Source organism: Epinephelus moara, chromosome 13 (assembly GCF_006386435.1).
Source record: "Epinephelus moara isolate mb chromosome 13, YSFRI_EMoa_1.0, whole genome shotgun sequence".
NCBI classification, from domain to species: Eukaryota; Metazoa; Chordata; class Actinopteri; order Perciformes; family Serranidae; genus Epinephelus; species Epinephelus moara.
Window position 1 is genome coordinate 22821531 of NC_065518.1, and position 23762 is coordinate 22845292.

A 23762-nucleotide genomic window follows, 5' to 3' on the forward strand; every position below is an offset into this window, starting at 1 on the left:
TAATAATATATATATATATATATATATATATATATATATATATATATATATATATATATATATATATATATATATATATAATATAATAATAATCCAGCATACATACTCTGTTGCATCCTAATGGTGGAGAGATAAAGTGAATTACAGCAGCTATTTTAGTTCATTTAGATACTGGAGATTAGTTTTGAACAGTGACTGCACTTCAGTTTTTTCATCAGTTTTTGTAGGAAACAGTGTATATGGTGACGAAGACATCACCTTATGTCACCTGTGTCTCAGCCCAAAAATGTGCACCTGAACACACCACAAAGACTACAGCCAACGGCCAACTAGCAAGTATTATCTGCGCCTGCGTGAGAGGAAATAACTCTCCGCAGCAGCAGGCAGAGGTTGTCTAAATGTGTAATTCAAAAAGGAAACAGGAATATTAACAGCATTCAAGACACATGTTAGCCTGTTAGCACATGAACCACACAACCTGGTGTTGAAAGAACAAAGAATATTTACCGTGCACGAGCGAACAGTAAAACAAACAATTACAAAATGTTTCTGCTAAAGAGCTCAATGGCTAAAATCAGTTAATTGTACCTGATATAACAAGTTTGTTTTGAGCTCACACGCTCTTCACTTAAGCCATTTATTTACTTTCCTCACTTCCATTTCTCTTCTCCTGCACTGAGCTGAATTGCCAATCAGAGTGAATTCAGTAGTGAGTAGTGAGTAGTGCCAACGATGCGGAACATAGTGCAAAAACTAGGGTGACAGACCTACTGACGGCCCGACGGCCGACGGTTGGCTTGGTGTGTCACAGCTCTTTGTTCGCTACTACGTCAGGACGGCACTTCTTAATCTGGTGAAATGAGGGGGAAAAAAATTGATTTTAACAATGAAAATTCCTTAAATTACTCATTTACTGGGTAACTAAGGAATACTGTTGATTAGCTTCTTTACTGTCTTTTGGATTGGATGTCTTAGGTTACTTTAGCTGAGCAGTTTTGATAATTCCTCCAACTAACCTGTTTTCCTAAATCTGCACGATCTTTTAGTAACTGGGTAATCCAAGGTATGGCAGTACAAACTGTCAGCAGCATTCTCCGACTCCCAGGCACTAGCCTCGAGTTACCTTTTCTGACCTAAATAATTCACATCTATCAGCTGAAGTCCTGTGTTAGTGACGTGTCAAAGTGACCCTCTCTACTTCCATCCCCCGCCCCCTCCGTCACTGCCGCAGATGTGGTCTACTCTTTATGCAAAACCCATCCGAGCTGGTAATGTACAGTAAATGCGGCGTACTGTAAGAGACTCCCCAGGGCAATAAGATGACATGCAAATGGGATTCAGGACATGGCTTGGGCACACATTAATAAGTACACCCACACACACACTCACACACATACAGGCTGCATGCGTGACCGCACTCAACACCCATACGCTCAGACACTTGTTGATATACACACATGTGTTTGTCTTGCACATGCACATCACTGCACATACACACACACGCTTTTAAATGCGCAGTATGTACACACTCATGCGTGCACATATGCACATTCACTGCCGCAATGTCACATCTGACTTCTGACGTTTACATCCACCCACACTGCTGTCCTCATAAAAATTTCAATGCATTGTGCCTGAACGACTTCCATTATGTGTAACGCTGCAAAGCCATACAGGCTGGAGTCTGAGCCCACTCTGCGCTGTTAAAGACTGTCATCCACTCTGAGCTTGCAGCCTGTAGCCTTCCCTGTGGAGAGGCTTTTGTACAAATCTGTGTGGGTTTTTATGTTGAGGCCATTATAGAGAACCTCTAAGTCATCTGTATCTCGACCGTACATGGTGAAATATATGTCATCATGGTGGAAATGCCAAAGACAATTACAAGGGTAAGTAAATTTGAAGCAGCATGTCTGTCATTTGAAACAGCAGGTGCAGCACATTGGTGATATTCAAATGACATGCCTACGGGAAAGGAGCAACATTAATAAAGTAGCAGGTATCATATAACAACATGATAGCAATTGACTTGATGCTGTGTTTACTGTTCTTCAATATTTGTTACCTCGGGATGTTGTAAGCTGAGCTACATATCTCTGAGCGACGCATAATGATCAGCTCAGTGTTTACACTTAAAGCGACAGTTTACACCAAGATCAGAAATTCGTTCTTCTCCTCTTACCTGTAGTGCTATTCATCAATCAGGACTATAGACATGCAACGATTATTTGATTTGTTGATTAACACGAACTAATTGGCAACTATTTTGATAATCAGATGATCATTTTAGTAATTTTTTCGACAAAAAAGAAACATCTTCTGGTTTCATGCTTCTTAAATGTGAGAATTTGATGCGTTTCTTTGTCACAAATGATAAACTGAAAAGCTCTGGATTTTTGGACTGTTGGTCGGATAAAACATATAATTTAAGGACGTCACCTTGGGCTCTGGGAAATTACATGGGGCATGTTTCACGACTTTCTGACATTTTATTGACAAAATGGTTAATCAGTTAAATGAGAAAACAATTGGCAGAGTAATGGATAATGGAAATAATCATTAACTGCAGCTCTGCTAGATTATTTTAGTGTGAGTCGCTGAGTGTTGGAGATATCAACTTTTGAGATATCTGCCCTCTCTTGAAATTTATGGAATTAGATGGCACTCAGCTTTTGGTGCTCAAAGTGCCAAAAATACAAATACATTTGAAAAACTCAACAGCAATGTCTCCTTCCAGAAATCATGACCTGGTTACTCAAGATAATCCACAGACCTTGTTGTGAGCGGTTTCATGTAGGAACTATTTTCTTTCTACTGAACAACACCTGCCAACTGTATTATCATGCGGAAGGAAGTGTGCATCTACTGCTAGCTCACCTAGCACCTCTGAGCTAGCTAATGTTACAGCTTAGCAAAGAAGACGCTGTTAATGTTTACATCTCATGCTGTCACAAGCACAAGCTTCTTGTCCATGAGTAGATGCACACTTCCTTCTGCACCGTGATACAGTTCAATAGTTTGTGTCATGATTTGTGGAAAGAGACAAGGCGGATATCTCCACCACTCAGAAGCTCACACCAAAACAAGCCAGACTAACTAAAGCACAACAGGTAAAAGGAAAAACTGTGAACTGTCTCTTTAACATTGCATAATGAAGTTACAAAGCAACAGTATTTCCTTAGGAGGAGCATTGACTGTATCATCTGAGAAGTGGAAGACATCGATTTACTCTCATTGGTAGCTAAAAGACACATGCGAGACGGAGCCATCCTCTGTAATCATGTTGTGTGTAGCAGCAACACAACCATGTGTCTAATCCCACTGGACTCCATAGCATTAGCGGCACATTGAGCTGCGGTGCTGCTGCCACTGACCACCAGCTGCTCCTGACACAGAGATATGTAACACCAGCAGCACCCACATCATGGATAATTGGTCATCAGGAGGGGAGATATAGATTATAGGTGTTGTTGTGAGTGCGTGCAGGTGCAGGTGGTCATACTTGTGTGTTATCATCTCAAGAATCCCCCTGTGCTGTTTTCTCCAAGCCTCGACAACAACCAGTGTCTGTCAGTGACCTTTCTGAACTTTGTGTGTGTGCGTTCAACCTTGTGTATGTTCAAACGTGCACGCCTGTCTATTTATGTACACACCAGAGTGTCTCTGTATGTCATGCATTGCATTTGCCATCCCCTGTGGCTCTGTTTGCTGCGCTGTCCGCCCCGACCCCGCGCTGCCATTTGCCGCTTTTTCCGATTATTAATTCAGCGTTAGCTGCGTTAGCTGTCACAACCAATTACAGTCTCTCGTGCCCCATGACCTCTGACCCCTCCTTTCCTCTTGCCTGTTACATGCCAAACACAGTGCTGAGACCAAGTGACCCAGATTGTTTAGTTTTCCTCCTACTGTAAGTGATCACATACATTCCCCCGGGAGCTGCTCTCCATACAGCACCTTGTCTGTGCGCTCCTGAGTATGTAGAGATGAATGCGGCAGATATGGGCTAGCTATATAATGTTAAAAGAGACAGATAAGGCTTTACAAATGGAGTCTGCGGGGGAATTGTTAGAAACTTTTTGAAAAGATGTACAGTAATGGCTCGATTCAAGGCCCCAGGGTCCCTACCCACTTCTATAGGCTGCGCTATTACATCACCACAATCTATGCTAGATATTCCTGTTTTTTAGATGAGGGTACTTCATGTCTCCGTTGTATCGCTGTGAGTGCAGTAAGCAAGTGTGTGAGTTAATTTTTTATGAATATATGTAACACTGGCATACAGAGAGCCGTCATTCCTCTTTGTTGTGCATGTTATACACCTATATCTTATCAATTTCAGTTACTTATGCATGTGTGTGTGAGACATGTCTTGTCGACCTTGACAGCAGTTGAGCACATCTATTTGCTGTAATGAAGACCAGTAAAAGCACAACAGTATGCACACAACTGATCCCCTTTCTTCTTCTCCATATCAATGACCTTGTGTGTCAACTGTATCATATAGAACACATACATCATACAGCAGGAGGCACCCCGCCCGCCAAAATGTGTGTGTGCATGTGTGTGTGAAGGAGAGCAAGTTAAAAGAGTGCATGTGAGCACAATGAGGTTATTGTGTTTATATGCGCATATACTGTGTGTGTGTGTGTGTGTATGTTTGACATGTTTGCGTGTTTGCAGTTGTCTGAAAAGATTTCAGCCCACCCTATCCAATGCAGGATCATAGTACACAGCTGTTTGTGAGCACTGAGATTGGTTTGTGTACATTGACAGGAAGGAGGATGTGGAGTGCATGTCAGCAGCTTTACCCAGCTCTGGTGTTGCGTGTGCAGTTTTCACAGCAGATTATACGGGCCTTTGATTGTGTCTCAATTCCTCATTTAGTGGTGTGTGTCTGATCTTCGTGCCTCTGATTGTGTGTGTGTGTGTTTTGTCCTCACCGCTGGCAGAGGGATTATACAGGTGCTCAGTTATGTTCTGCTTCTGTCCGCACTCTGTTGTGGCTTTTGAGTGGGTGCGTCTGTTTTTGTGTATGCATGGATAAGTGCAAAAAGGACCACTGATTGTGTAATGTGTTTGAAACGCTTCAGCTGATGTTCTTTACATGCATCAGATGCATCAGACAGCGGGCCTCGTTAACTGCTCTGATGTAAACATTTCATTTTAACTGAAGTATACCCTGAAAATACTTGAATTGTTATTTTCAGCACTTTTGTGTTTTGTGTGTGTCATTGGAAAAAAAATAGTCCAGTGATGAAGTTGATGTTAGATGGCTCATGTCATCAGTTTAGCCACACGTTAATGGGATGCGATATGATTTGTTTACCTGGACTTGATGCCTTATTTTAGGAATGTCCTCCAGTGTCAGCAGCTCACTGTCCAGAGGCCTTTTCATAAAACCCAATGTCTTTAAACAACCCTGATATTCTACCTTACAGTTGAAGGATGTTTCTCAGATTTTAAGTTTGAGTCTGAAGTTTTGTGAGAAGAAACTTTGAGTGCCTTCGGGTCCTATCAGTCTGTTCCTATCCAGTGTAAAATATAGCAAAAGCTCAGCTATGCTGCAGCCACTTCCTTTGTAGTAAACAACAATATCCACGTCTATTTACCGCGGCATCAGTAAAAAGAATTAGCTGTAGGTGCACTACAACAAAGTGCACGGCGATGTTTGATGTCGCTTATCGTTCAGAACGGCCTCTTACGGTGCCCAACACTAGATGCTATAACGATAATGGTGAAGGAAGTGGCCCATTTCCAGCCTCTGGGTTCTCCTAGTGTCCCAGTGAGTTGTAGTTCCTCATTGAAAGACCCAGTTCAGCATCTGTGGCCTCTGGTTCTTGCATTAAAATATATATAGCTTTAGATCACTTCAGTGTGTATTTCTGACAATGCTGATGCATTTTACATGACCACACCAATGTGCAATGTAGAGTGTATCAAGGCCGGATTTCATAATGGTAATGGTTGTATGTTACTCTGTATTATGGAACCAGCCGTTGCTAGTATGTTACCTTAACTCTTAACTCTCTTTGGTTTAATAGGTGGCTACTCAGGAGAGGTGGGGGCTTTAAAGGCAAATAAAACTATATCTAACTCCCCTGGGCTTTAAAAAATGCTGTTAAAGCTTTCGGCCTAATACAAGCACACCGTCCAGCCCTCAACCCCTGACCACCATGTACACCAGCTCACCGTGACAGGGCGACAGGAGCACTATGGCAACGATCAATAAAAATAAGGCAGCTAATAGAAGGCCAAGCCTGTAAAATCAGCTCTCTGTCTGATTAACAAACATATCAGGGCTCCACATAAACTGCCTGCACTACACACTTTCGCACACCCACACAGACAAACAGTTTGGTAACTTGTTCTCATAGGTAATTACTCATTTTCCCTACATGCAGGTATATAGTCAGTCACACACACATGCAGACACAGGCAGTGAGCCCCTATGGAACAACTGAGAACAGCTCTCTGACAGTCACACCAAAGAATGTTATACTGGAATCAAAGACGGTTATTGTGGAGCAGTGCTCCCGCAGAGACAAAGACTCAAAGAAACAGACACTCTTGAAGATGTCTTAGTTTTAAGACATCACACAGAGGACAGTGGCAGGAAAGATCGACGTGAGAGACATGATGCAAGAGGATTTAAAGTAGCGCTGCGTCACCAGTGCACAGCTAGCCACCAGGAGGTCCTGGGTTGTTTGTGAAGTACAGTTTGTAGTCCAGTGAGAATGCTGGTGGAAACTGATTTTACAGCGATACTGTTTCTGAGCCCATGCAGATGACAGATGCCATATTCAAGGGAAAACCTGAATAAATAAGACATTAAATTGACAAATTCAGATGTTTCCATGCAGGGAGCCATATAGCTTTTGAATATTTTTAAAGCCCCCCTCCAGACATTTTTAAAAGTATGTTAAACTACTCTACTATGATAAATATGTTGTTTAACATGGTTTTCCCACATAAAAAGTAAAGAAAAGACCTGAAAATGGGCTGGGAAAACAACCACTCTTTCTCCTTCGCTGAGAAATTCTGGATGTGGTCAACTCTGCCCAAAACCACTGCTTGCGCTAGGTTGGCCTACGAAAGAGCAGAGCACATCAAGATGGCTAGAGTTAGCCAAGAAGAAACAAAGGAAAGAATCAGCCATACATGTTTGAGCCTCAGTCAGACTCAGATTCAGATGAGGAGTCTGCTGTGCGCCAAAATTGCCGATGTACCAGAATGTTAAGTGTAGTTAGCATCTTTTATTGTTTAAGTTAATTGTTAGCTTGTAGGCTAACTGGCAGTGGCGTTAGTGTTTGTGAAACGTACTATAATATCTGCCATGATGGTTTTTTTGGTAGATAGGATAGTAAAAGCACCTCTCTAGTGACAAACTTTGCACAAGTCAGTATAGTCAAGATCAGACATTTTAGAGGACATGAAAATTAAAAAAAAAATCTTTTTGAGTTGAGGGGATCTTTAGGTAGAAGTAGAAACATTCATATACCGTCACTGGTTTAAGGTTTGTTCGGATTTTAATTACAGCTTGTGAGACTGCATTGTTAAAATAGATTAACCTCAAATTTAACCATATCCTCACCTCAGTGCAGATACACCATCATGTTAACTAGGGATGCATGATATTGGATTTTTGGTCGATATATGATATGCCGATATCGATATCTCCACTTTTTTTACCCACCTAATTTTAGATGATCATCAAGTCTCCTCTGTAGTGGAATTAACATTATATTATGCATGCATACTTTTATTGTGATGGTCCACCAGCAGATGGAGACATGAAATACAATGCCTTTTAATTTATTGTGCAAAATAAGAAAAAGCATGTTGGCTAATTGGCGGATACTGATGACATGCCGATATTATCGTGCATCCCTGAGTTCAACTACATGTGACACACATGGTCTTACCGTTGCCTCCACAATAAAATGCCCTCATTTTTAAGCAAATGTAGGTAGTTATGAGTATAAGCAGTAGCAAAGCTAATCAAAATTAGCTCACTGCAGCAAAAGGAACTAAACAGAACAGAAAATATTATTTAATCCACTTATAGTACCCAGTAATCGGGACATCCGTAGCTCTCACAGTCACAAGATCTCAACCCAGTCTAACTCCTATGGGAGATTTTGGTATGCTAGACAGTGCTTTCCACCACATCATTAAAACACCAAAAGAGAGATGTTTTGGAGTCCATCCCTCCAGTAGAGTTCAGAGTCTTGTTGAATCTTTGCCACTATCTCACTACTATTCACTTTGTGTCTGGTTTTCCTTTAATTTGTCACATGGCTGGCACCAGTGCGCCCCTCTCACCTGTCATACCCTGATGCTTTATGTACACCATTCAAGTGGGAACAGGCACACAAACATGTCTGACTTGACCCTCTCTCTTTACAGGAGTTCATCCATGATGTCCTGGCGTGATTCATGCTAGAGTGCCACATTCCTGAGCAACACTGTTCATGCAAAGACACATTCCTCCTGCTTTTTTTAGTGCAGTCCGTGTGTGTGTGTTACAGTGGTTTTACTTTTACTGCTGCACATTACATCCACTGACTCATAAAGGGGTCATTACAATAAAAAAATAAGTCACACTCATGTTATGACAGGCTGTTTTGAAGAGGAGCTTCTCTCTTACTCTTGTATATACTGTGGTGCCAGTGTACCATTTTATGATAATTGTGTTCTCCAAATGCAAAGTTGTCAGTGCCCTTGTGTGTGCTCATGCTTTCTGCGATAGTTACAGGTTTGTTTATACGTGTCTTGCTCTTAATTTGGAAGAGCGGCAGAAATCTCTAGTGGTCCCAGACCGGTGCCTTGAGTCTCACCTCTGGCATCGACAACTGGTGTAATTAGCAAAGTTTTCTTTTGTGCTGCTCTCTTCATTTATGTTTTGGCTCGTCTCCCACAGTATTTGTAGTCTGTCACTGTTAATGAGCGTGTGTGTGAGCGCACAAAGCTGCGAGGAGACATCACACACCCACTGCTCTCTTCGCAGTTTTAACACTCCATTAGATAATTAAGGCGGAGGGGGTGTTTTTGTAACATTTCTGATGAGACATTACCATTAATTAGTGTCAAAAGAAAAGAACTGTTTTGCTCAAGCACTTAAGTACAAAGGGAAACGATCTCTTTACCTTGTCATTGAAGCACTTAATGATCTCTCTCTCTCTCTCTGTTTTTTTTTTTTTTTTTTTAAATCCCAGGCGGAGGCTGTTGACTGCAAAGAGGAGGCCCATCCAAGGAGAAGAGCTTTGTCTTGGCATCATGTGATCTGCGCATTCCCCAGGAGCGCTCTGCAGGGGAATAGTAAATCTACACTTCTTTGGAAGCATTATAACCACTAGCACCCCTATCGCCACTATCACCACTCCTGACTGCAGTCATCAAAGTCACCTGTTCTTGACTCAACTTGCCTTCTGTCTCTTTCGCCTCTCTTCATCTTGAAGATAAGGAATGGCCGTGCTAGTTTCCAGTCTCCCCAACGCCTCTCGCAAATAAGGCCTTTCAGCTTCTTTCACAATACCAGAGAAAGGAAGGATAAAACGCTCTACAGTCCTCTTTTATACTTCTACCCCGTGTCTGTTTTTTATCTTTGTTTCCTTAGTAACTCAACCCTCAACACACACATTCACTAATCCAGCAGGATTTATTTGTCTTGGTGGCCATTTTATGGACACCAGCATTCAAGTTTCCAAACCATAAGGAGATTTTTTTGACAAACTTCGCCCGGCAGTCTTTTGGAATATCTACTCATGCAGTGTCCCTATGGGGGATTAAACCAGTCCAGGAATTTACACTGACTCCTCGTTGGTTCTGTTAGTTTGCATTAAGGTGGTTTTTCAGTGAGGTCTGTTTGTGACTGGAGGTGGACTGAGCCATCATGGCTGGGAAGGGCAACCCGCTGCCGGGCCCCCACCTCAACGGCTTCCCCATGCCCACCTACTCCTACTTCTTCCCCCACATGTTGGGGAGCCTGTCGCCTCCAGCCCTGGCAGGACTGCCCATCAGTGGCTACAGCACCCCCTCACCAGCCAGTAAGTAAACTGTACCCTTTTTTGCTTGCTCTGAACTGGTTCACCTTTCAGATGTGGGACTGTGCCATGCTCTGGGTATTGCGCAGGATGATTGTTCAGTGACAGGAGGTGGGAACAGGAAGATTCACTTTCCTTTGTGTGTGTGTCCTGGATTTACCTGTGCGGCTGAGGCGCATAATTTCCTGTATAGCTCCCCCACTGTGTGTGTGTATGTGCATACATATGCTTGTGTCTTTGAGTCTGCCGGTAAAAGGACACTTTCATCCTGTTTAGATCATTTGTGTTTGAAAGATGTGTGTGTTGGTAAACAGAGAGTGGCAGCCACGCACACACCCACATCGCCTCCAGCGCTGTCCTTAATTTCCGAGGCCACACACATCAGCACACGCACACGCACACACACACGCACACACACACACACAGACACACACACATGAAATTGTCAGTGTAGATCACAAGGAAGTGAGGCAGGACAGCTAGAATGGAGCATTGTTTATTTGGGGAACACAAATTTGGCAAGCATTCTTAAAATAAATCTCACAAAAACTATCATCGCAGCCAACATTCATGCTACAACTCCTTTATACAATCCATCAGGAGCTTCACAACTGATTTGGAAAGTTACTTATTTAAGTTGAACTATGTGAAAAGTACTTTTTCATAAGGAAAGAATAGCTGTTCTGCAGTGTATTTATTTATACACAAAAGGACCTGTTTAACCCTGAGCTGTGGTGGAACAATTGTTCAGATAACAATACCACCATAAAAAACATTGCATTGTAGTTCTTGTATTGAAATTTTTTACTGATGCACAAGTGTATAAGTATTATCAGCAAAATATGTGCATGTATTAAAAGGCCTTGTTGCGTACCGTGGCTGCTTTCAGAATTGTATATGACTGATTAGGGGTGTCAGTGGTTAACTGTTAATCTTAACCACCAGGAATTATTTCAACTGGTAACGCAGGTTAACTTTACTACTCTTAAGTTATTGCACTTTGCACCACCCAGGCCTGGCGGGAGCTGGCTGGCAGAGCTGCTCATTTAGCAATCACTGCTAATAACCATCTTGACCCAACAGCATTGCTGTGGAAAAAATTTGCCCACCCTCCGGTCGCCCCGGTGAGCAAGAGGCTCAGTTTTGAACTGCAAACCCCCTTTAGCATTTTGTAACTATGTTGTCGTTGGTAGCTCTGAAAGCACTGTCTGCAGAGTCAGCATGGCTAGTGGTGCTAACTTAGTCAGTGATCTTAAAGGGGTTTTGCGGCTCAAACTGAAGCCAATTACTCACCCGGGTGACCTGGGGGGAAACCGGAGTGTGGGCACTATGTTTCTGCAGGTGGGACAGCGATACCAGCGGTAATCAACAAATGAGTGGCGTTGCTAGCTAGCTCCCACCCAGCGTGGGCTGTGCACAGTGTGGAGCGGCCAAGGCTAGCATGAGCTAACTATTGGAGACTGGAGTGTGGGAAGTGGGCACTATGTTTTCTGCACAATTATGCAACTAGCTGGCTAGTGGCTAGTGGCTGGCTGTCACCAAACAGAAAATAAAATAAAAGGCAAGACGTTTACATAAGAAAACATTAAAATTTCACCACCTCTTAATGGATAGCACGTTGGAATGGGGCACTAAAGCTCACTAAAAAAAGGCCTCTTGCGTATGTGTTTTGATTTTGCTTTTTTTTTTCTTAAAAATGAACTGGTTAGTTACCAGTTAGTGGATTTCAGGCTAACAAAGTCAAAATGAATCGAAACTGTCATCCCTATTACCGATGCTTCAACCTCTAAGCATTATTTAAATGTTGTAACAGGCGGGAGATTATTTCCCTCATGCTGTTGCATAGTTTAATCTATAACAATACGTCATGTTTTGCAGTATGATTATACGTATTGCTTTAGAAGAAAGCTTCCATGTGAGGTGACTGTTGAAAAATATGCTTAATTGATAAGAACATTTCAATACAACTCAAGTGAATTTTGGCATCTTGAAAGACAGACTGTGGCAGCTTGAAAAGCAGTAAAATAATGACAAATGATACCTCATATTGGCAGCTTTCACCAAGTCACACACTGAATTTCAATGTGACACTAAAATTCTTGAAACATGTTCATTAGTATTGGAAAGGGGTTGAAATTTTCTCAACACACTACCAGATTTTTCATTTATTTTAAGAAAAAAGGAGTTCAGTATGTAAAAATCTTAATCTGCAACAAAGTAAGATATTGCCCTCTAAAATGTAGAGGAGTGGAAGTATAAAGTAGAATAATATATGTAAATGTACCACCATCACTGCCTACTAATTAGAACCCTAAAGGTGCTTTGAAATCCTGTGAAACATTATACTCGTACAATCCCTGCATCTCACAGCAGACTGGGCAACATCGACGAACAACGAGATAATCAATTAAACTGCTGTGGCAGCTGCAGAAATATGAACTAAAGGAATACAGTTGGTGGTGCAGACATACAGTCGCTGTGTGTGTATTGGTGTGGACAGGCCTGCCACAACGCAGCCTCGCTCTCACAAGTTCAGGGGGGGTCAGCGTATTGACTTTCTATCTGCTGGAGTTTGCGTTGGCAGTCAGCGCGGAGGGAAGTGAAGAACAGTTAGTGCCCAGCCCAGTCACTCCCACTTCCCTAATACCAGATACCCCACCTCACTCACAAATGCTGGAGCTCCCGTCAGATTCCTCTTTTTACTCTGTTGCAAGTGTGTGTGTGCGTGTGAGTGTCTGAATATCTGTGTGTGTGTGTCAGGCCACTCTCCCAGTGTTTGCCATGCGGGGCTGCAAGGTTCCTTCCCTTTTGCCTGGACAAACATTTCCTGTCTGTAAACACTGGAGAGCCAGGGACACCACAGCTTCCTGACGAGCACGAACACACACACGCACACACACACACACACACACACACACACAGAAACATAAACACAATCTTTGCCCTTCATGCTGGCTCACTTTCTCTCACTCCTGCTCCTCCTTGCATGCAGATAACTGCAGGCATAATTCACACATGCTCTCTCTCTCTCTCTCTCACACACACACACACACACACGCAGCAACAAAAACACATGCGTCTCCTTCCATACACACTAACACAAACCACACCACCTTCACTCCTTTCTCCTCCTCCTCGTCCTATCCCCCTCTCTGGCAGATCATTTCTCTCTCCCTCCCTCCTGCTCAAACACTCCTTTTTTTTTTTCTTTTCTCAATTTTTCACACACACACACTCATGCACACACACACACGCACACACACACACACACACACACACACACACACACCACTAAGCCCTCACCAGCCCCGTTCGGTGCCGAGCAGTGACGATAGAGAGAAAGGAGGAGAGTGGGTGCTGTGGGAGAGGGGGAGAGAGAGTCAGTTTGTTTGGAGCTTGAATGAGAGGAATTTACAGAATGTCAGATCGGAGGCAACAGAGCTGAGCATTGGATTTCATCATGGCAGCCAGTGAAAGCTAAATGCACATGATTGTTTGGGTGTGTATGCATGTGCAATTGTCCCTGTGTTTGTGTCCTTGTGGATATTGTTGTTGTCTGAACGTACAGTTTTGACCTACACTTTGTAAAGATGTTCAGATCTTCAATGTGCCTTTGTTGCACTTTTATTAATGTTCTTCTGTATGAGCCCAGTCCAAACTGGATTGCTTTTAGAGTGCTTTAAAATCATCTTGCTGAGCTTATTTGTTCAGGTCTTATATTTCCATGTACTGTAACACACAACAGTGTCCTGGCTGTGCAAGTCCTATGCCATTGTCATGTGGCAGGTGCACTGCACACACTTTATAAAATTTGTTTAAAGGATTGCGTGCCTCGTATGAATTTTACAACATGACCTTGCAGCAAGCAAGCGGCGCTCTCTCTCCACTCTGAATCCATTAAATATCGGGGTTGGGTACCATTAACTTTGGAACTAATACTAGTACCGGGTCCAGTACCTGAAATTCAGTACTGGTACCCAACAGTACCTTTTTCGGTACGATACTTTCTCTGTAATAACTAAAATGTAATTTGTGAACAAGCTGCAGGGGTGGTGTAGTAGACTAAAACACAATTCTGCTCCTCCTTGTCTATCAGTGTGTTACCAGGCTATTATTAAAACAATATAGAGAAGAGAATAGACCAGATGCCAGAGCTGTCACACAGATTGGTGCTACAGCGATGGTTTTGGTTTCCTGAGAAGCTTATGAAGCGTGGCTGTCTTCCAGGCTTCCTAGAACTCTGTGGCACTTCCACTTCCTTTCTAAACCTGGCCTTCTCACTCAGGCATTTGGCACCAATGGGTTTATCATGAGCGATGCTTAGTTGTACTGACCTAATTCGGTCGATACCTTTAAATGTACCAAGTTCATTGCCTAACCCCTACTAAAAAAACTACGTAGGATACCTATCAGCTGAGTGCTTGACTCAAGACATAACCAGTTGAGATATGGGCAAGTACTTGCTGTTCCTCTACGTTTGTCCTTTTTAAACAGAAAACTCAAGTTATATTGTGGTATTTACTGGAAATTACGTAGCCTACAATACAGCCAGCAGATTATGTTGTTATTGGCGATGGTCATTTACCAGAAACTCAGCTCCCTAGAGATCTCCCTCCAGCCAGCTGCCACCTGATTTTGTTTTTTGTGGTGAAATAAGAAGAGTTTTACAACACTTCATTTTAACTTCATGAATCAGCCGTTCCTCCTCCATTGTGGAGTTTTTAAAGGAGGAGACAGGAGTGAATAGAAACAGGGTGTCCAACAAAAGTTCAGCTCGGCAGTGCTGTGTTGCTCGCAGCCAACTCTGACACTCCAGCAGAGATGTAATCAAACTGATCACTCACATCTCATCCAGTGAGAGTTAGGACACGGTGTTAGAGCAATAAAACAAAAACAAATAAAGTAATCTATTTATAAAGACAGTAACTGTATTCAGAATACCACCAAGGGAATACAGTTACCCACACTTGTATTTCATGTGTATTTTGTTACTCCCCAAACCAGGTGACATGAGGCCATTTTGTTTTAGTGTTGAACTCATTTGCTATCAGAAGACCTTTCCTTTTTTCCTCTGTGTTTTCTCTCTGGTCTCTTTCCTCTGAGCACACTCACCCTCAGAGTTATCCAGCTCTTCTGCCTCCGCCTCCTTTAGGAAACGACAACAGACCAATTATTTGGACCAAGCAGAGCAGAAGGGTTAATCCAGGCCTGCAACACATACTCTCTCTCCGTGTCTCTGCAGCTCTAACCTCCTGGGTTTATGTCTTCACATCACATTATCTGAAAATCATCAGGTTAGGTTACGCGCCAGAGCAGATCGGTTGCAGATATTGATATTAAATTTATTGCCCGCAGCTTTATTAGTTAACTGAATATTATCGCTATGGATTGATCATGCTCGCGCGCCCACAAACGTGCACACTGCTGTATTGCACGCAGCCAAAAAAATCCACATCCAATAGAATGTGCTCGTTTCACGCGCGCATACACGCACACGACTTTCATTAGTGTTTTCGATTAAATCCTTTCTTTGTGCCTGCATGAATATGGAACTATCTGGCAATAACATCCCAACTATTGATCCCGTTATTATCATTAAAGCCTTCCGCTGTCTGTCACTAGCTCTAACACCGTGCTATTACATTAGCACGGTGTTATGAGGGATCATAATGAATGGAGCCAGCTTGCTACCTGCTGCCACGGTGGACTAATTGGCTTTTCCCCACAGAGCGCTCTTGTTTCAGCAGCCACAGTAATTGCTTGGTACAGGAGCATTTCCTAGCACGACTAACACACACGAGCGCCATCTCTTTTGACTTATTAGGGGGCATTTATGGCATTTATGAATGTACTTTTGGGCCAGTAGGAGAAATATGAAAGGATATTTTCAGACCTCAAGGAAGCTTGTGTGTGTGTGTGTCACCTATCCCGTTAAGCAGCCCGTGGCGGAATGCTCTGACCATGGGTAAATATGGATATGGTAATGTTGGGCAAAGTTTGTGTTTGTGAGGTTGTGTGTATGTGTGTGTGCTGGTTTCTGGACAGACAGGTGGTTCCTCTCTGCCCCGGTGGTCTGCAGGAATCAAGAGGGCACGTCAGTACACTCCATGGGTGGCGAAAACACACACTCACGTACACATACACACACACACACGGCTTGTGTGGTAGGGATAAGCATAATGACAGTGAGGAACACTTGCGGTGTGTTCTCTTTTGGCAGCAGTCTAAAGTGTGTGTGGGTGAGACACAAAGATGCAAGTATCGACTGGAGTACTTTTTCTATCAGGCGACCAGGTACCTGCCATTAAGCCACACACACACACGCAGGCTCACACTCACATAGAAACAGTACCTCAGGGGAGCTGGTTGTCATTATTGGAAAGTCATTTGAGGGGTGCCGATACTCAGGTGGCAAGGATGCAGGCTTATTAAACGTGGCGTGTAAAACACATCTAGCATGGCAGCATAGCACTCATTCACCCCAGCTTAACGACCTTGTTAATTAACTGCAGAGTGCTGGGAGGCTGAAAAATGAGCACAAGGACTGTCCTATTCTTACATTTTCAAAGAAGTCATTTGTGAGAGCTTTGGCACATCACCAGTTAGTTGAAGAGTTTTAGCTTTTGTATTGAATTGGATTACAAATAACTTGCTTTTCAACAAGTTTGATGCATCGTAATTAACTTTATTCAGTGACAGTAATTCTCTTATTGTACACACAAGTATTTCCTTTCACCACAAGCTTTTTTCTGACAGTATTATTATTAAGCATAATGAAGATGAGTCTATTGGTGATACTGATAGTGATACACAGGAACAATTGGAGAAATTATTATTGAAATAGTTGTTATCGTGGGTATGGTAGAGTATCATTGTACACTGACTGACGTTAGAATTAGCGTTTGTTTTTTAATTACTCTTGAATTTGAGAAGAAAACATTTTCTCGCATGCCTGCACGGTGAACAAAGAATCCAGAAACAAGCTTCCTTACAGGAGTAGCGCACCGAGGCAAGCATTCGCAGAGTTCAAATGAAAGCGCTTGCCCAGGCGCGCTACTTGTCCATGTGCGCTACTCGTCCATGTGTGACATTTTTTATGTGGAAGTGTTTTGGTAAATAAGATTTAGCAAAAATGCACATGTTTGGGAAGTAATTTTTCATGATTACACTGCATGAGTTGTGTGAGAGTTTGTAAACACGTGCTTTGATTTAGATTTGGTGTTGTTTAACGTGGACCCCTATGACTTTAACTGATCAAGAATTTCCTCTGTTTTTGGATTCTTCGTTCACCATAGAGGCATGCAAGATTTCAAGTTTTCTCCACAAATTCAACATAACACAGGGCGAGTAACTGATACACAAATGGTCTTTTTGTGGATGAAGTGCTCCTTTAACTGCAGCCTGTTAACACTGGTAAATAATATTTAAGCAAATAAGCATTTAAGTTGCTTTCTTCCTTGCTGCATAAAGAGCACTCATGGGCATTGGACATAAATTGTGAGATGTGGAAACAACCACTATGAGTGTAATTTATAAGGATATTGAGCTGAGGCAGGCTAACACTACATCATGTGAGGCTGTTGAAAAAATAATGCACAATGCCGAGGCTAATATGCTATACCAGGCTAAACTAGACTATTCTGTCTGCAGTAATGACAGAATGTGATATGCTCCTGGCGTCAGATCTGACAGCATCAGTCAGTGTCACTATGGGTTGACTGCGTTTTTGTGCCTTTGCATGTGCACTTGTGTTTGGATATTTTCTGATTGGCAGTGGCCTCCTTGGTGATTTTATTGTGGATCAAAGTCAGTATTTGGGCGTTGTTCATTAGGACAGCGGGAACATTGCCTAACAAAGAAACTCTGCTGAGAGGGGAATGCAAAAAGACGAGAGGGACAAACAGAGCATCAGAAAAGGGACAGAGGGACAAAGATGCAGGCCGTCTGTGCAGATGTGACAGAAGTGGGAGCCTCGGGCACACACACATAGGCACACACGCACGCTGGCTTTGGCAGCGCCCGTGTCCCGTGCCAGCATCATGTGCCAAAACACGAGCAAGCTTAGCCAAAAGGGGCTCCCACAAGAAAACCCTATTACCCTCTCCTTTGGCCCTCTGGCCTTCTCCCATATCCATCCTTCCTCACTCCCCTCTTTTTTGGCTTCTGCACATCTCTTGTTCTCTGCTGTCCCTCCATCACTAGTCTCTCTATCTGTTTGTCCTCTTTTCTTCCTTGTCACAATCATCTCTCTTTCGTCATATACCTGATCCCCCTCCCAACACTCGTCATTCCCCACATCTCATTCTCATTCTCTATTATCCTCCTTTATTCCCACCCTCCCTTTCTCCACCTTAGGACTTGACAGAGCTATCATTACCCTGCCACCTATTTACTCGCAGCCTGTTATTTTCCATTTGGTTTGAGGGGACCTGGGGCCAAATCCCTGCCCAGAATACTTGATCCTAGCCACAGGATTTATCCCCGAGTGGCTTGGCGAGTGTGGTCCACTCCCCCCCCCCCTTCTCTCTCTTGTTCTTTCCCTCTCTCTTTCTGTCTTCCTCTCTCTCTTGCTCTCTCATTCTGTCTTTCTTTCTATAGGTTTTTCCCTTCCATGGCCGCTTATGCAAATACAGGCCCTCCTTTTCAAAGAGCTGTCTACCCATAATCCGATGGATGGCTCCATTTTCAGAGCGCTACACACAAACACACACACACTTGTGTACGCAGAGAAGGCAGAATGCATCACACACTGTATTATGAATACAAGGACACATGCTATCTCTCATAAACATTCACACATAACTGGCACATGCATGCACACATACATACAGACACACACACAAACCGACATATGAGCACACACACACACAGAGAAAGCCCCTCTCTGCAGCATGGGTGTTATATTTTGAGCAGTGAGCGCTTTAAGCTGTAGTTGGGCCATAACAACTTCAAAACCAGCAGGCTGTCGCCAGCAGCCATGCAGCACTCAGTTGGGTAAACACTGGCATAATCTAAATCTCTCTCTGATGTGCCAGCCCAAGTATCTTTATTTCTGCTCTCTTCAAAGGCCCCGCAAGGAAGTCAAGACAAGGGTAAAGCGATAAGAACTCCCGCTTTTTTCTCCTCTCCTTCTCTACGGCTTTCCTATCCTTTCCTTCAACCCGCTCTTGCGCTGACCCCCTTCTCCTTCCTTTTATCTCCCGTCCCCTCCCCACACATGCACACACACGCATATATCTCTATCTTCTTATGCCCTTTTTCACTACCCATTGCATGCACTCATAATTCACACTGCCGCATACATTGAAATGTCAATGACTCTCTCACAGGCATCATTCCTCTATTGTCCTTTGATAGGCGGTAGGAATGACGGCATGTGTAAAATATAGGGCAGTTACCTAATGGAGGAGACGAAGGAGGAATGGGAAGGGAAGGAGAGAGCTGAGGAAAGGTTCTGAGAGGTTGTGCGGGTCTGCCCTGCACAGCTCGGAGAGTGATTGAATTATCAAGCAGAGCTTTGCTTGTTGTCCAAGGGGGTTTCAGAGGGAAAGCCCTTTTCTCAGTGGCTAATGCGCTTTTTCAGCCTTGCACAATGGCTAGCTGTGTTGCGCAAAGGGGCTAAGAGAGCTCTGTTCGGCCAGAGCTTATGGGGCCACCAGCTCTCTCTTGGCACCTCTCTAAGGGGCCCCTGGCCACACTTAACCTCAAGCCTGTCTGCTAGCATTAGCACATAGTCCCCTCAGAGTGGAAAGATAATGCAGCGGTGACGGCATTAGCACATTATAAGGCTAAGTGTACCACAGGCTAACCAATGCAATGATTATCATTAGCATTCCAGAGATTTGTATGCACCCTCCTTTAATGCTGTGGCCACCTTCTGAGTCCGTCAGGTGGATTCACTGCTTTTCAGTTATTGTCTAAGACAAGTCTTTGTTATTGTACGTTTTTACTTAGTCTAGTCTTCTTGCTCCTTTCTTAGTTAAGGCTGTAGAGTACCATATCAAACTGTATGCACTCTGAAGCCCCTTTGTCACTGGATAAAAAAAACATTCACACTATTGGCATCTGGCTTTTGTATTTAATGGAAAGGTTACAATGGGCATTTGCTCCTGGCTGCACTCTGCAGTATTTGTGGTATTTTATTGGCTCCAGCTGTGATTGGTAGTGATGGAAATATGACACAGGTGGACGTGCTAATTTTAGCCCCTTTTACGTCACGATACAATGACGCGCCGCTACAAAATATACTCGTCTCTATCCAAGCAGTGTTTGAACATCGTTCAAAGTCCAATCAACTCCAAGTTTGAAAGAGAGACTGAATAAATAAGAGATATTTAACATTTTCACTGGCCTCCTGCTGCTTTCTACTATTTACTAACCTGTTTCCAGGCCTGTCCCTGACGTCGAACGTGATACACCATGAAAAAATCAAACAAAAAAAGGCAAACTTTTCTACTGCAGAGCCCTGTACACAGCTTTGGTCTGCTGGCAATGAGAAAGAAGACTACTGCCTATTTTTAATGCCTTTTACTGCCGTTAATAACCCTCTTACACGCACTAATTTTGTGGAAAAAGGGTATTAGAGTGCCGACACCTCATGATGCTAGAATACACAAAACCCTCTCAAGTCAAATAAAATGTCCTAGATGTTTCTTATTCAATAAAAAAGCTATTTTGCAGTCAACAAATTACCTCAATTTTGGTGAACATAGAAGTCATTGTTAATATCTGCGCAACTTTTTTCTTCTTCTTGGTGATCAGTTGTTGAGGCTTCAGTGGAAATCCTGAATGAGGGTTTTGATAGCATTTTCAGTGTAATTGCAAGATCAAGTAGGTAAATTTGAGTGAATACTGAGCTCAAACAGTGCGCTGATCTGATATTCGGTGCTTCAGTAACAGGAAAAGTGTTTACTCACGCACGAAAATACACTACAAGGTTGACTGCCTGGATTGGACTTCAGCTATGGAAGGAGGTGAGCCAAAAAACTTTAATTATCACTGGTGTAGAGGGAAAAGAAACACAGACATATGCGCTCCAGACTGGATTAAAATCACTAATCAGCACATGCAATATTAAAATCAGCGAACCTCCCTTACATAAATAAATTCCATCTGAATAGCGTTTCCTGTGTGGATGTGCTGCATGAAGCGCAGATGTGGGGCGTAAATCTTTAAATCACATGAGGTCTGCAGGTAATTCTGGTTCAGTGGAGTAATAGTTTGTTTTTTATTTTTTTAAAAATCAGATCTTTCAGTACCTCTACTGTGCCTTAAAAGCACACAATGCTTAGACACGCTGATGTGCTTGAATTTCATAAGTGTGGCTGCGTGTTTTCTCTCACTCTTCGTTAGTTTTCACTATTTTTCTTTCATTTTTCATCCTTTTAATCTCTCTGATCTCATTTTTCACTCTGTCGACTCTGTTCTTTTTTTTTTCCATCAGGGACAAACAGCTGTTCAGCAGTTAACCAGAGCGCTGGCTCCCTCAACCTTTCTCATTCTTCCCCAGTCATTCTGCCACCAACACACACACACACACACACACACACACATTTATATGCGACTTTTATCACCGCGTCCCAATCTTTCTCCTCTTCGCAGAGACATCCTGTAAGTAGGCCTGCACTAGGCGGACAGAGAGGATGTGATTAGTGACACAGCTTTGCCCTCCATTTGAAATGGCCCTTCTAAACAACTGGTGTGCATTATGCCTTGATTAGTCCCCTAATTTAGTCTGTCTCATGCAACAAACAGATGTCCACACGCTCACACAGTCGCAGCAGCCACTTAAATCGTGTGCCAGGAACGTGGCAGTTACAGCAGCCATTTTTGTGTCTTTTATTACCCCCCTCACTGTCATAATCTGAACTATTTGACCAAATTGAAGTGGTCGTGGTGTGACACACAACACGGGGAGTGTGTGAGAGCGGCTGCATGGATTATGTGTTAATTAATCTCTGCCTTTAACCCAGCATTGTGTCAGAGATGGATTACACTGCGTGGGATTTTTCAGTGTTGTTGTTACACACAAGCTGTTGATGGTTGTGAAACTGGTCGGATCCGGTGGGGTTACTGAGGAATTCCACAGACATTGACACTGACTGATCTTCTACTGCCAAGATAAAATCTCAGGTCTTAGGCTGGAGCAGATACACACACCCACACACACACACACACACACACACATAAATGCAAACATACAAAGACCATAGTTTCACTAACTGTAACAAAACATTTCCTTTGTCTCGGAACTCAGAGAGACTTACGCACAAACATGCAAGCTTAAATCAGAAATACGCTACATGAGAATGTCCAAATTTGAATTGCGGCAGACCTCACAAATAGAAAGTGGTTTTACGGACCTTGTCTCTCATGGTTGTCGAAGCTTACACAATACACATTTAGTCAAAGCACCACACAATTACACAATAACAGTCTTTTGATCAGCCGCTTGTTTTGTGTACACTGACGAAAAACCTGAAGCAGAAAAAAATATCCCACAGCAAGGCAATCAGGGACGATTATGGTTTGTCAGCGGAAATGCTTTTCTAAGGGTCAGGAGAGGCCAAACCAGCCTCAATTCCTATGTGGTGAATGGTCGGCTTTAAAGGGGACCTATTGTGCTTGTTTTTAGCTTCATACTTGTATTTTAGGTTTCTCCGAAAAGCTTTAATGTTCAAAAAACACTTAATTTTCCTCGCACTGTCAATGCTGGAACACCTTTATTCAACATCTGTCGGAAATGCTCTGTTTTAGCGCCTGTCTCTTTAAGCCCTCCTCACAAAGAAGCCCAGTCTGCTCTGATTGGTCTGTTTTTCCAGGTCTTTAACTTCTCAGCCTCTCTGCACTGTAAATTGCAGCAGGGAATGACTGTAACAGAGTAAGGCGGGACCTTCTTCTGTGAAAAATCTAACTAAGCAAAGCTAACTAACCTGCCATTAGCAGCTGGTAAGCCTACAAGACATCGCTAAAGCTCACTAAAGTCTGTTTCAGACATCTACAGCAAACCTGAAATTATCTAGACAGTACCTGGAGGAGCTGTATGTGCGAACACAAATGTCCGAATCAGTTGAGTCAGACATTAAACAGACTTTACCTTGCCAGCTCCCTATACAGAGTCTGTGTAATGTCTGATTAAGCCCATGTACAAATAGAGCAGATAATCCTCCTGATATTTCACAGCAAACAAGTGGGCGTTCTGATGACGGTTAAGACTGTAAAAGAGTAAACCAGCGCCTTTACCGAGAAATATGACCAATAAAAGCGTCTATACTAAAATCCCCACAACCAGATATGTTTCAGCAGGAACATGATCTGGAATCGGGGAGATATTAACAACATCTACAACCAAGATTACATGTTTCCCTAACATAAACATGTAGCTACAAGTAGCAGTGTATGTAATGTAAACACCTACAGTAGTGTGCCTGGAGCAGATGACCACATAAAGAAATGTGTCACGAGTTGACGTCAGCTTGGAAAACGTTGGAAACAGTATTCAGAATGCTCTGAAGTCTGAGGTTTTTGCTCACAGAGATTACTTTGACATATGTTTACCTCATTATTTGGCCACACATTGGCCACGTTAATACGAACATTCAACATTGTTACATTAAATATATGACAGAAAATTAGGAAAAGCATAACAGGTCCCCTTTAAGGGTTCAGTATGCCTGTCTGACTATCTAACCACTCAATAACTCATAGAAATGATGGCTAAAT

At 42.9% G+C, this 23762-nt stretch overlaps 1 protein-coding gene across 3 annotated transcripts in view; it reads left to right on the forward strand.

The window, feature by feature from the left end:
• raraa (retinoic acid receptor, alpha a) overlaps positions 1–23762 on the forward strand; it is a 173923-nt gene that overhangs the window by 72391 nt on the left and 77770 nt on the right. For all 3 annotated transcript variants that reach the window (XM_050060885.1, XM_050060887.1, XM_050060886.1), the window contains one exon: positions 9213–10043. In XM_050060885.1, the coding sequence (XP_049916842.1) occupies positions 9890–10043 (154 nt within the window). In that variant the 5' untranslated portion in view covers positions 9213–9889. The remainder of the gene's footprint in view (positions 1–9212; positions 10044–23762) is intronic.